Raw genomic sequence first — 13,963 nt, forward strand, 5'->3', positions numbered from 1 at the left:
CATTAATTTGAGTGGACAAAATTGGCCATATTAAAATATTATTAGTTCATTGGTACCTTGGTGTTCTATGCAGTACAGAATTTGCAGTTACAATAGAATCATAGAGTGGTTGGCACAATTATTTAAGAGATTAAAACCCAACAATGAAAATGGTTTTCTACGGTCACATCGTCATTATTGCCGTACTTAATTACTATCGAAGTTTCGCTTTTTAAATTCATAAAACTGTTTTCTTGTTGTATCTAATCTAACTTTACTTCCTTTTCCACTTCTGATCCTCCTGAGTTTTTAGACCAAGCTGTGCATCAGTGACACTGCTGTCATTCCTTCTTCTGTGTTCTTTGTATATATTCATTTCTTCTTCTAGATCATTAGGAATGTATCATTCCAAAACAAACATCTGGGGCAGGGGGAACCTAGGAAAGGAAATATTGAGAAAAACTCAAAGTGTACACCCAGCCTCAGAGTTAAAATTCAGAGAGAACGGAAGGCATCAGGGTTGGGTGGGAGGAGATTACCCTTTCCTGAACCCCAAGCATGTGACAGATACATAGGTGACAGGAGAGCCTCCCAGAGTCATCACTTGTAAAGATGGGTTTTCTGACGTTACTGTACAAAACAACTGGGTTTGTTAAAATCTGACCACTTTGAACTTAATGATCCCTTCTTTTGTTTTAGATTCGAGATGGTCCTTTGCATCAGGACCCGGTTCTTGGGAAATTCTGCACCGCTCTGTCTGTCCCACCCCTCCAGACTACAGGTCCCTTTGCCAGGATTCATTTCCATTCCGACAACCAGATTAATGACCAAGGGTTTCATATCACCTACTTAACATCACCTTGTAAGTAACTTGGTAACTGGGAGCTTAATATGAATATGAAGGACAGTGCTATGCTTATAGCTGCCTTGTATTTTAATGTGAGGCTGCAAATGACTTACTTACACTTGTGTATTTATAAATATTTCTCTCATTGTTCCAAATTGTTTTCTTTTTCTTCCCAGAGTTCTATTATTAATGCTATAATATCCCTTGGTCCCTAAATTCTGGGGTCCACATTATGGTAGATATGTGTCAGGTCCCTAAAATTAAATAATTCAGACATCAGTTCCCTAGGGGTTATTCAGTGTTTTGTGGGGAGAGATAGGAGAGAAACGCAATCTATCTTGAGATGTGTCAGATTTTATAGCTATCATGCCTTTAACTTGCATTGATACCTTAAAATAAACCAACAAACGAACAAAAAACAATGAGATGCTCTGTGATTTTTATTTTAGGGCTGTAGCAGATTTTGTTCTCAACGTACATCATTGTGCCCTGATGAGAATTCACAGGAAAAACACTCTTTAAGTCTCAATATCAGGAAAAATAACAATAACATCTTTTCACTAGTCTTCTTTCTCCATTTATTTTGGCTTCAGGGTGAATCTGCAGCCGACCTTCTGTAATTTGTGTAGTCATACCTGTTTTCTCCATAGCAAATTTCCCCTGACTGCATCTTGCTATTCTATATTCATTATTCCTTTAATCTGATTCATTTTTCTAGTCATACATTTTATTTTGTTACATATATTTTATAAACTGCCTCAGATCTCTTTGGAATGAAGGAGAGCATAAATGCATTTAAAAAGCAATTTGTCGAAAAGGATGTCAGATTGGTAGTTAGATCACACATTTCTACAGCTATTTCTTTAGGCACTACGTGGACATCCCACAAATACGTGTCAAGCCGAAAACTCTTGTAACAAAAGGCATAAGCCTGTAGAGGGCGAATAGAGTGGGTGTGTGTGTGTGTATAATTTTTTAAAATTGTATCTCATGCCTGGGAGCTGGAGGAACGGCCATCCACGTGACCTTTCCCTTCTCTTCTGTGCTCTCTTCAGTGGGTCTGCAGTGTGGAGGGAACTACACAGACCCAGAGGGTCTTCTCTCTGCTGACTTGTCCGGACCTTTCACACACAACAGACAGTGCATCTATACCATAAGGCAGCCGCTGGGAGAGCAAGTCCAAGTCAACTTCACCCACGTGGAGCTGGAAGGCCAGAGTGGCTGTTCTCATAGTTACATTGAGGTAACTTTTGCTACTTAGTGGCCCTCAGATGATGTTTATCAACATTTTTCATATTCTGTAGAGCAGAGGTCTTCAAATGATTGCTGGGTCTGCAGCATCCAGATCACCTGGATGATCCGGATGTAGGTAGTGTAATTAATTCTGTGTCCTCTCCCAGACCTACTGAATCAGAACCTCTAGGGCACAGGCTCAGCAATCTGTGTTTTAACAGATCCTCCCCTCCTCCCGGCCCCGTTGATTCTGATGCAGGCTAGAGTCTGAGAACACCTGTTCTAGAGAATATGAAAGAATTTGCCAAAAATAGATCTACAGATGGTGAAACAGGAGATTGGTAATAGAATACCAAAGGACAAAAATGAAAGCTGAGGCTAGAAGCTCATAATAATGCTAAATTACAAGCTATTAAACTGAGTCCTAATAATAGGCCCTAATAACTAAGGTGAATACAAATGAGTAAGACTAATAGCATTTACTAATAGGATACAGATTTCAGAGATTGTCGAGGACAGTTATATATGTGAGGGAACTCACCCCAGAGAAGTAAAAGGATTTGCCCGGGTGAGCTAGCTACTCAGTGGCAGAGAGTTAAGTTAAAGCATTGAATAACCCTTGTTTTAGAGTTTAGGGATTTTTTTCCTTCATCAGTTCTGCTTGCTCTCCCACAGAAAACTTTAATTTAAATGTGTGTAATGGTTGTAATAAGAAGAATATCTGAGACAAAAAGGCAGATTTTGTCTGCCTCCCCTGGTATTTCATTTGTTTAACTATTGGTCAAGCCACAAATTAAAGTGTTGAGCAAGAGAAACAAAATACTTTTTGTTGGGTGCAATCATTTTGTATAAACTCAGAGAGGCATTGACAATTTTGTTTGCTCATGTTAAGTTAGACCAATTCATTTTTCCAGGAAAAACCCATGTAACCTCTTGCCCTCTTCCCTCCTTCACATGTAGAGAGAGGAAGCATAGAATTTTAGCATAAGATCTGAACCTAGCTCAATAATGGAGAAGTGCCTTGACCATGGTACCACAATAATATATTTTTTTAATCCAGAAGTTTTAAACTCAGATGATAAAGTAAATGTGTATATTCATTCAGTTTATGTTTTCTAAAGTCCTTCACAAAGTACATTAAAGTTTTTCATTATGAAGCAATTTTAGATATTTTTATATAAATAAAAACTAAATTTCCAACATCTGTTTTTCTACTTTGAGAATAGTAAAAATAGCTCACACTTAGAGAGTACTTACTCTTAAGTACTTACTTATGCACCAGGATTTTGAGTCTATTTTTGTGTATGGTGTTAGGGAATGTTCTAATTTCATTGTTTTACATGTAGCTGGACAGTTTTTCCAGCACCACTTATTGAAGACACTGTCTTTTCTCCATTGTCTTGCCTCCTTTGTCATAGATTAGTTGACCAATATAAGTATGGCTTTATTTCTGGATTCTCTTGTCTGTTTTTGTGCCAGTACCATACTGTTTTGATTGCTATAGCTTTGAAGTATAATTTGAATCCATGGAGTGTGATACACCTAGTTTTGTTCTTCTTTCTCAAGATTATTTTGGCTATTCATGGTCTTTTGTGTTTCCATACAAATTTTAGAATTATTTGTTCTAATTCTGTAAAAAATGCCATTGGTATTTTGATAGGGATTGTATTGAACCTGTAGATTGTCTTGGGTAGTGTTGTCATCTTAACAATACTAATTCTTCCAATTCATGAGCACACATATCTTTCCATTTGTTTTTGTCATCTTCAGTTTCTTTCATCAATATCTTATAGTTTTCAGAGTATGTATTTTACTTCTTTAGTTAGATTTATTCCTAGATATTTTATTCTTCTTGATGCAATTGTAAATGGGATTGTTTCCTTAATTTCTCTTTCTGATAGTTCATTGTTAGGGTATAGAAATGCAACTGATTTCTGTATATTAATTTTGTATCCTACAAATTTACTGAATTCAGTTATTAGTTCTAGAGTTTTTTGGTGGTGTCTTTAGTATTTTCTATATGTAGTATTCTGTCATCTGCAAACAGTAGCAGTTTTACTGCTTCCTTTCCAATTTGGATTCCTTTTATTTCTTTTTCTTATCTGATTGCTGTGGCTAGGACTTCCAATATTAGGTGGCATAAAAGTGGAGAGAGTGAGCATCCTTGTCTCATTTCTGATCTTAGAGGAAATGACCTCAGCTTTTCACTGTTGAGTATGATGTTGACTGTAGGTCTGTCATATATGACTTTTATTATGTTGAGGAATATTCCCTCTATAGCCACTTTGTTGAAAGTTTTATCATAAATGGGTGTTGAATTTTGTTAAAACCTTTTCTGCATCTATTGAGATGATCATATAGTTTTTATTCTTAAATTTGTTAATGTGGTATATCACATCAATTACTTTGAAGATATTGAACCATCATTGCAACCCTGGGATAAATCCCAATTGATCATGGTGTATGATCCTTTTAATGTATTGTTGAATTTGGTTTGCTAATATTGTCTTCAGGAGATCTTTTTTTTTTTTTTTTTTTTTTTTTTTTTTGAGGCACGTGGGCCTCTCACTGTTGTGGCCTCTCCCATTGCGGAGCACAGGCTCTGGACGCACAGGCTCAGTGGCCATGGCTTACGGGCCTAGCCGCTCTGCGGCATGTGGGATCTTCCCAGACCGGGGCATGAACCCGTGTCCCCTGCATCAGCAGGTGGACTCTCAACCACTGTGCCACCAGGGATGCCCCAGGAGATCTAATTTTTTTAGTCTTAATTTCATTTATTTATGCCCTGATCTTTATGACTTATTTCTTCCTTCTACTAACTTTGGGATTTGTTTGTTCTTCTTTTTCTAGTTCCCTTAGGTGTAAAGTTAGATTGTTTATTTGAAATTTTTCTTATTTCCTGAGGTAAGCTTGTATCACTATTAACTTCTCTCTTAGAACTGCTTTTGCTTTGTGCCCTACATTTTGGATCATTGTGTTTCCATTTTCATTTGTCTCCAGGTATTTCCTTATTTCTTCTTGATTTGTTCAGTGACCCATTGGTTGCTTAGTAGCATATTTTTTAGCCTCAAAGATGTGGATGTTTGTATTTTTTTTGCAAGGTTTTTTTTTTTTCCCTGTAGTTGATTTCTAATCTCATACTCTTGTGGTCAGAAAAGTTACTTGATATGATTTCAATCTTATTAAATTTATTGAGACTTTTTTTGTGGCCTAGCATGTGATCTATCCTAGAGAATGTTCCATGTACACTTGGAAAAATGTGTATCCTGCAGCTTTTGGATGGAATGTTTTATATAATCTATCTGGTCTAATGTGTCATTCAAGGCCAATGTTTTCTTATTTATCTTTTATCTGGATAATCTGTCCATTGACATAAGTGGGTGTTAAAGTCCCCTACTTTTATTGTTACTGTCAACTTCTCCCTTTATGTTTGTTAATATTTGCTTTATGTATTAGGTGTACCTATGTTGGGTGCATATATACTTGTAATTGTTACATCTTCTTGTCAGGTTGATTCCTTTATCATGTAATGCCCTTCTTTGTCTCTTGTTACAGGCTTTGTTTTAAAGTCTATTTTGTCTTATCTAAGTATTGCTACCCCAGATTTCTTTTCCATTTACATGGAATACCCTTTAACATTTCTTATAAAGCTGGTTTAGTGGTGCTTTTAGCTTTTGCTTGTCTGTAAAACTCTATCTCTCCTTCAAATCTGAATAATAGTCTTGCCAGACACAGTATTCTTGGTTGTATGTATTTTCCTTTCATCGCTTTGAAGATATTGTTACTCTCCCTTCTGGCTCGAAAAGTTTCTGCTGAAAAGTCAGCTTATAGTCTCATGGGAGTTCCTATGTATGCAACTAGTTGCTTTTTTCTTGCTGCTTTCAATATTCTCTCTTTATATTTAATTTTTTTTCCGTTTTAATTACAGTGTGTCTTGGTTTATACCTCTTTGGTTTCATCCTGTTTGATACTCTCTGCGCTTCCTGGACCTGGGTATCTGTTTCCTTTCCCGGTTTAGGGAATATTTCAGATATTATTTCTTTAAATAAGTTCTCTGCCCCTTTCTCTCTCTCTTTTCCTTCTGGGACCCCTTTCATGTGAATGTTAGTACACTTGATGTTGTCCCAGAGGTCACTTAAACTATCCTCATTCTTAAAAATTCTTTTTTCTTTTTTCTGTTCAGCTTGGCTGATTTCCAAGTTTGCTGATTCATTGATTCCTTTGAGTGTATTTTTTATTTCAGTTATTGTATTCTTCAGCTCTTTTTGGTATCTTCTCTGTATTTTCTAACTCTTTGTTAAACTTCTCACAGTGTTCATCATTCTTTTTCAAAGTTCACTGAATATTTTTAAGGTCATTACCCTGAACTCTTTATCAAGTAGATTGCTTGTCTCCACTACATTTAGTTCTCTTTCTGAGGATTTGTCTTATTCCTTCCTTTGGAACATATTCCTCTGCTTCCTCATTTTGCCTAATTCTCTGTGTTTATTTTTATGTATTAGGTAGGTAGGTTACATTTCCCACTCTTGGAGAAGCAGCCTTATGTAGAAGATGTCCAATGGGGCCCTGCTGCATACTCGCCTTTGGTCACCAGAGCTTTATGCTCTGTGGGTGCCCCCATGTGGGCTGAGTGGCCCCATCTGTTGTGACAGAGCCAACTCCTGTGGGCACACTGACAGGTGGGACTGGCCCCTGATCCTGTTGGCTGTTAGGCCTGCCTCTTGAGGTACTGCCAACCCACTGGTGGCCCACTGCTAAGCCCCAGTGTGGCTAGTCACATGGCCTGGGGCATCCTGGGGCTGGGGCTGGGCCCACTGGTGGGTGGGGCTAGGACCTGGCATGGCTGGTTGCATGGTCTGGGGGGGTGTCTCGGGGCCGGTGATGAGCCTGCTGGTAGGCAGGACTGGATCCTGGAATGGTTGGCCACATGGCCTGTGGGGGTCCTGGGGCTGATGCTGGCCTTCTGGTGGGTGTGGCCAGGTCCTGGGGTGGCTGGCTGCAGGGCTGGGGGGCTGATGCTGGAGTCAGCCTGCTGGTGGGCCAATAAGCCGCCGGCACTAACAGGCAAGAGAGAGAACTCCAAAATGACACTTGCCAGTGCAAGTGTCTTTGTGGTAGAAGGAGCTCCCCAAAAAGAGTGCCACCAACCTCTGTGTCCCCACAGGGAGTCCCAATTGCTTCCGGGGTCTCTGGCAGGCTCTCCAAGATCAGCAAGTAGGTCTGACGCAGGATCCTTTTCAATTCCTGCCTGTGCACTGTTGACTCATAGCATGTGAGATTTTGCATGCTTTCCTTCAGAGCGGAGCCTCTATTTCCTCTAGCCCTCTGTCTCTCATGTACATAAACCCTGCTGCCTTTAGAGCCAGACTTTCTGGGGGCTCATCTTCCTAGTGCAGGACCCCTGGGGCTGGGGGAGTTTGATGTGGAGCTAGGACCCCTCACCCTCTGGAAAGAACTGTTGCAGTTATGATTATCCTCCTATTTGTGCGTCACCAACCTGGGGGTATGGATCTTGACTATAGTGTGTCTCTGCCACTCCTACCTGTCTCATTATGGTTCCTTATTTATAACTGTGGAAAACCTTTTCTGCTGGTCTTCAGGTTGTTCTCGTGGATAGTTGCTCTGTACATAGTTGTAAGTTCGGTGTGTGCCCGCGGGAGGGGGTGAGCTCCAGGTCTTCCTACTCAGACATCTCTGCGCAGCGCTCTAAGCTCTTATTTTAGTTCAGTCATCTGATGACTCTATAACCTTGAATCCTTCTTTATCTGGATACTTGAGTTCCTACTTCTACAAGATGCCCTACAATTTCCTCCAAACTTTGTAAGGATAAATCAAGGACATAAATCATAAAAGAAGCTTGAAGAATTAAAAACACTGTACTAACGCAAGGCTTTCTCAGGCCAAATTTCTCACTCCTGCCTTGAACTTAATTCAGAGATATCCAAGGAGACCCTTTCATGGTTGGCCATTGAAGGATCAACATTCTGATGTGCACTCATACCTACAAAGTCTTGATCAAATTTCCCTCAAGGGTTGTTGATGGAAAAAAGTAAAAGAACCCTGTCATCAGAAGGACAGATGATGACAGTGATTTGCATAATTGGATAGACTTTTCTGTTATATCCTTGGCCATCTCAAAGGAATACAATCAATTGATTTATAGATCTTTAGCGTCAGTAAGGGCCTCAGAGGTCATTTAATCTAAATACTTAATTTTACAAATGAGGAAACTGAGGTCACAAAAAGGCAAACTTTACTTACTGTTGGAACAGGATTTAGATGTACCTACATAGGATTCTAGATAGATGCATATTGACTTAGATCAAAGTTTCTGGCCTTTAATCATATCTATCTATTGGGAAGATTTGTGAACTAAGCCCTTTAAAATAAAGTACATCCACTTCTTTTCATATGCTTCAGACAGTGGGTATGGAAGAAAGTGATACTGGAACCAAATTCAAATGACATTATTACGACTCAGTATATTGCTCCTCAAGATGCTGGTTTTATTTTTAAAAAGTAAACCTAAAAATGATACATTTAATCTAAGGAATAAAACAAAGAAGAAGAGTATTTCAGATACATTGCTGGTTTGGAGGGAGGATGACTTTGCCATTTATTAATTTGTGAGAGAGAGAAGGCCACCCAAAATTTTAGAAAGGATGACGAACAGAGAGGTAGTTCTAGAGAAATGTGGGAGAATGATAATAGGGCATTTTCTTTGGAGTGTGAATAGATGCATTTCCAAGAACCCCAAGTCTTCTCATCTTGTAGTTCCGGATGTCTTGTTGACATGTGACTATGTCCTTTAAATGTAGATTAAGATGTAAGTGCCTAATGTGTCTCTTTCATGCATAGTGTGGTTTGGAGAGACTTTGTGCTCAGTAAGAAGGCTCCATGAACATTTATTTGAGAATAAAATTTAACTACACAGGATAATAACTGTGGTATTGCCCATACTCAGTGTAGCATATCTTTCTTTTTCTTTTTTTTAAAACAAGAAACACACATTTATGTATTAATTCTTGGATTTATACAGCTCTCTCAAAGTTTCTACTTCTAAAAAGGTGTGTCACCCATGGGTGATGTGATGTGGCTGGTAACAAAAGAATGAGTATAGGAAGAATAGATCAACTGTTCATCCATCTGTTTTTGTCTAAGAGAGCTTTTAAATTGTAGAGAATAGTTCAATGAATGTGACAGAACTGTCTTTCCAGAATAAAAAGCAGCCCCTCTCATTAATATTTCATAAGTGATTTAAGCCATCAGAACTCTGAGTGAAGGACACATAAGGTAGTCATGAAAGTTTAATTTTTAATCCCAGAGAATGCAAGTCCTAGGCTGAATAATAATTTCAGAAGCTTATGTGATGCTAAGGCCAGGGCTTGAAATAGGATATGGAAGGAAATGAACAGAATTGTTTGCCCCACCAGATCTCCTTGACCCATCCCACATCATCCGTCCCTCCCCACCAAAACTGGGGAGGTCGAAAGGGAGCACAGAAGAGAGACTAGTAAGGGAAGGGGGAGGAGAGGAGCCTTGTGGGGAAACAGGAGGGCTTCTGGGGAAGTTGTTCCCTCTTAGAAGAGGAAAGAGAAATAAACAGCAGAGAAAGATTGATAACTATAATTAATAAGATAGGGAGAAGTACATTACACTGAATTTGGCTTCTGAAATCTAGGGAACATGTACCCATTCTACAAGTCTCATTGAATGACAAATTAATCATATTTTAGACCTCTTGCCAATCCCAGTAAATTCACAAAGCAGAAATTTTACACACATCTCTTTACAGTGTGATGCGAGTAGAAATTACAAAAAATTTTAAATGTCCAACTTCTTGGAAATCTATAAACTTTCTCCTAAATAATTACTGGATTAAGGAAGGAAATAGAAAATGAAATGAAAGACAATGTAGAAAGTAAAAAGAAAATGCCAGGTAAAACCTCTAAGATTTTAAAGAAAGAACCAAAAAAATGGGAAAGTGGGAGAGCACAGTAAACTGGAACACTGAAGATCTGTCTTCCCTTGGAATCTGGGGGGGGGGGCGGGGAGGGGAGGCGGGGTGCTGCACAGCTCTCCCAGGTCCCCACAGGTCTTTAGATGAATTCAAATTCACAAAGTACTTCCTTTTGCTCTTTGTTAGGCAGTGAAGCTATTCAGCTCCAGCCTTGGGATTGGGTGAGAGAGGGCTGTGACTTCTGGCCTGCCTGAGCACACTTGGTACTCTCAAGGAGACATGTTGGTCAGAGTCTCATGACTGTGATTCACAGAAAAATTCTTAAGGGTATAAACCCAAATGGCAGAGAAAGAATAAGACCTCTGACAACTGAAGCTGGAATGTGGCTGCAGGAAGCACACTCACCAGAGTAGCCTGAGGAGCATTGTTTTCCAGTTAAGCACATGTTGGAATTAACTTTAGTTCAAAGAAATGTCTTTCTAGAGATGGCAGAAAAAAAGGGGACATGGTGAGATGTTCAGTAGTTTGCATTCTTAGCATATTGGATTTGGAGTTTTGGCAGAGACTGGAAACATTTGGTTAGTTTCTTAGCACTTTTGTTGTCAACACAGTTTTTCCAAAATTGCTCTGCCATCCTGATGCTTTTTAATGAAGTGATAAAATGTGCTATTGCTCAGGTGAAATTATTCTACAGATTGGCATGGTGGGGGCCAGGAGATAGACTGAGGTGGTAGAACCACCTAGTTTTGGAGTTGTGAGGGATCGTCTAGCGTAGATCTTTCCTGTGTGTGAAGGAGTTGCATGTTTACATGGACATCACAAACCCCATGGAACAAGTGAGACGGAGAGCAGTGAGTGAGAAGAGGAAGCTGTGGAAATCGGGATAATCAAGAATGGTCCAAACTTCTGGGGCAGATCAAGAGGATGACCCATGCTGTCTGGTATAAATGAGAACAATATTGCATGAACATGGCAGAGGACTTCAACTCTCTGTTTTACTGAAGGCATGATGCTTAACATCAGCAAGCCTCAGTTTCCTCATCTGTAATAGGAATAGTATACAGAAGGATTAGAAGAGGTCATTCACTCACTTATCTATTCATTCTCTGAATATTTATCAAACAACTTGGATGCCAGGCACTGTGTTGGGGATGGGTATGTAAAACACAAGAGATATTAAACAAGTAAGTACACAACTACGTAGTTTCAAGGTGAAGGAAAGAAAGTATATGAAAGAAAATAACAGTGCTGATGACCTTAGTTGAATGGTCAGGGGTAGCTTCCCTAAGGATGTCACATTTTGAGTCTGAAGATGAGAAGGGTTAGCAATGCAAAGAGCTAAGAGAAGGAGGATTCCAGCTAGAGGTACCACATAGCCTTAGACACTGAACTGAGGAAAAACATGACAAACATGAAGAATTGAAAAGAGAGTAGTGCGACTGGAATCACAAAGGAGAGGAGGAGAGAAACAAGAGTTAGGCAGGAACTGGATCTTGTAGGGCTCTGTACACGGGGGTAAAGAAGCTAGCTCTGCTAAATGAAAAGAGAAACAATTGGAACATTCTTAGCGCAGTGCCTGGATCACCAGGAATGGTTAGTAAAAGTTAACATGATGATGATTCCGATGATGATGATGATGATGGTGGTGGGAGGAGAAGAGAGGTGGAAGCAGGTGACATACTGGAGTTTGCAGTCACGTAGGAACACACTTCTAGGTAAAACTAGACCTGTAGTCCTGATTTGAGAAAAGCAGATTTTTTTTAAAAAAAGCAGATAAAGGATAAATTTACTCTATTGATAGAGATATAAGAAGCACCACTGTTTCCAGAGGCATAAAAAGCTTTAAAATTTTAACTATGAAATCATGAAACATAATGATGAATAAAGAAGGATAACAACCTAAGAAAATAATTTTTAGTCCCTGTGTGGCTTCTCTCATCTCTTACCCCTCATCCTTTAGTCTCCCATTTGGAATGGGGCCACATCACCACCCCCCTTTCCCCCACCCTGGCTCCTGTGTACCCAGATGAACCCAAGGCTGGTCTCCAGGATCAAGTCTTTGTTTAGCTAAGGGGCATTTCAACCCAACGCTCACTTCACAAGAAGCCACATGTTAAACATTACCGTATGGTAAGGTTCTGTTTTCAGCTCTTGGTTGGACCAAGCCTAAGTGTCAACGTATTTCGTTTGCTTTGAATTATGATTTAATACTTAATCAAATTTTTGAAATTGTTATATAAAAACAAATCTGTATATGTAGCAGATATGAACAAATAAGCACATATATTAAGTCCTGGCTTTAGGACCTGATGCATTACAGATGTTAAAGCTTACTTCTGACTGGGCTTCACATACACCTAAAATTTCAGAATAACTGTGTTTTTCAGCCCAGTTAATTTTATCTCTTTCTACGGGACATGGCTCCTTTATAAGAACTATTTTTCATTAAAAAAAACTTCTGTATGAGTAGTTTGTCTTCAGGAACTAGATCCATCTGCTGATGGTAAAGATCAGAAGCATTTGGGCTATTCCATAGGGTTAAAAACCATGGGTCACAGATTATAAATTGGATCTCTGAGCCTGAAACAATCAGTGTTTGCTGAATGAATAAAGCAAACAATGAAAAATCTGGGCCTGGTCCCCAGAACACTAGAATTTGGAATGGTTCTTGTCATTTCTTTGCAAATGTGATCCACAGTAAAGAATGAATTTGATGTGGTGATGCAAGTGACCATGGCATGACTTCAGCTGACTTCTTAAGAAACAGTAAAAACCAGGCTGAAATATGAGTCATTTTTCTTGATTACACTGCAGTAACAAACAGCCAATAACAATAAAACAAATCAAAAGCAATAACAGAAAATTTCTGTGGCTTACAACAACATATGTTTATTCTCCACTGGTGTTAACATGCTAGTCTGGTATCAGTGGCAGTTCTGATCTGGCCCCTGTCCCATCTGTCCCTGGGACCCCAGCCCTTGGTCTTGTGAGAGCAGAAAGGAAAAGACCGTTGAACCATGCAGTGACCCCCAAAGCTTCTACTTAGAAACTGCACATCACTTCTGCTCACATTCCTTAGGGCAAAGCGAGACCTGTGGCCAAGCCCAGAGTCAATGGGAAGGATAAATATTAAATCTCCATAGGGAGACAGCACAAGTCACAAGGCCATGAGCTTGTGAGATATTCAGTCTCTTTCAGGAGGAAGTTGAATAGGAAAAACGAAAGAGGTTTTTGTTGTCGCTGAGGGGGCGGAGGCATGCAAATTCACAAGCCCTAAGATGGTGAATACAGGATGCGCTGCCGCATGATTTGGGGTCACTTTAGAGCACTGAGGGATTGTGTATAGTATTGCCATGCCTGGGATCCAGGGAGAATATAGACTTTCAGAATTAATAAGGTTTCATTTCCACCGAGAGAGAGAAACATAGCCAAAATCAATTGTACCTTCTAGGTTTAAAGCCCTTGAGCCCTATAAGTTCCTCTTAAAACATTTGGACTGCAGCTGCCTTTCTCCTTGCTGAAGTCCTTGAATTTCATTAGTGAGGCCCAGGGGAATGGCCTGCTTTAGCTTGCTCTGCTGCTATTTGGCTGTTTTTCTTCCTCCTTGTCATCTTCTAAAGGGCAAAATAGAAAAGAGAGACATTCGCCATGTCTTAGCAGAAGCGAACGGCACCCCAGAGGGTTCAAGAGCAGGAGGACATCTCACTCCGTGTTTCATGCTTTTCTGGTTTCCAAGAACTGTAGTATGGCTGCGTCTCTAACAAAAACTGAACCATCATACCACGCTTTAAAATTAACGAAACAACAAGTGTCTGTCAGACACCTATTTGCAAAGTTCTGTGTTAGATGCTGAAGGTGATACGGAAATTTTGTCTTCCTTCAGAGATTTGCTGTTTGGTTGGGGAGCTATGTAGCATAACTTTACAGCTGTGTGTGAAGTTTGC

General features: G+C 39.6%; 1 protein-coding gene across 1 annotated transcript in view; it reads left to right on the top strand.

Annotated features, from left to right (window-relative positions):
• Positions 1–13,963, top strand: part of CUBN (cubilin) — a 276,969-nt gene that overhangs the window by 29,964 nt on the left and 233,042 nt on the right. The window contains exons 16-17 of the mRNA XM_079700464.1: positions 679–841; positions 1,882–2,069. Coding sequence (XP_079556590.1) covers positions 679–841; positions 1,882–2,069 — 351 coding nt within the window. The remainder of the gene's footprint in view (positions 1–678; positions 842–1,881; positions 2,070–13,963) is intronic.

The sequence above is a fragment of the Hyperoodon ampullatus genome, assembly GCF_949752795.1.
Source record: "Hyperoodon ampullatus genome assembly, chromosome: 3".
NCBI classification, from domain to species: domain Eukaryota; kingdom Metazoa; phylum Chordata; class Mammalia; order Artiodactyla; family Ziphiidae; genus Hyperoodon; species Hyperoodon ampullatus.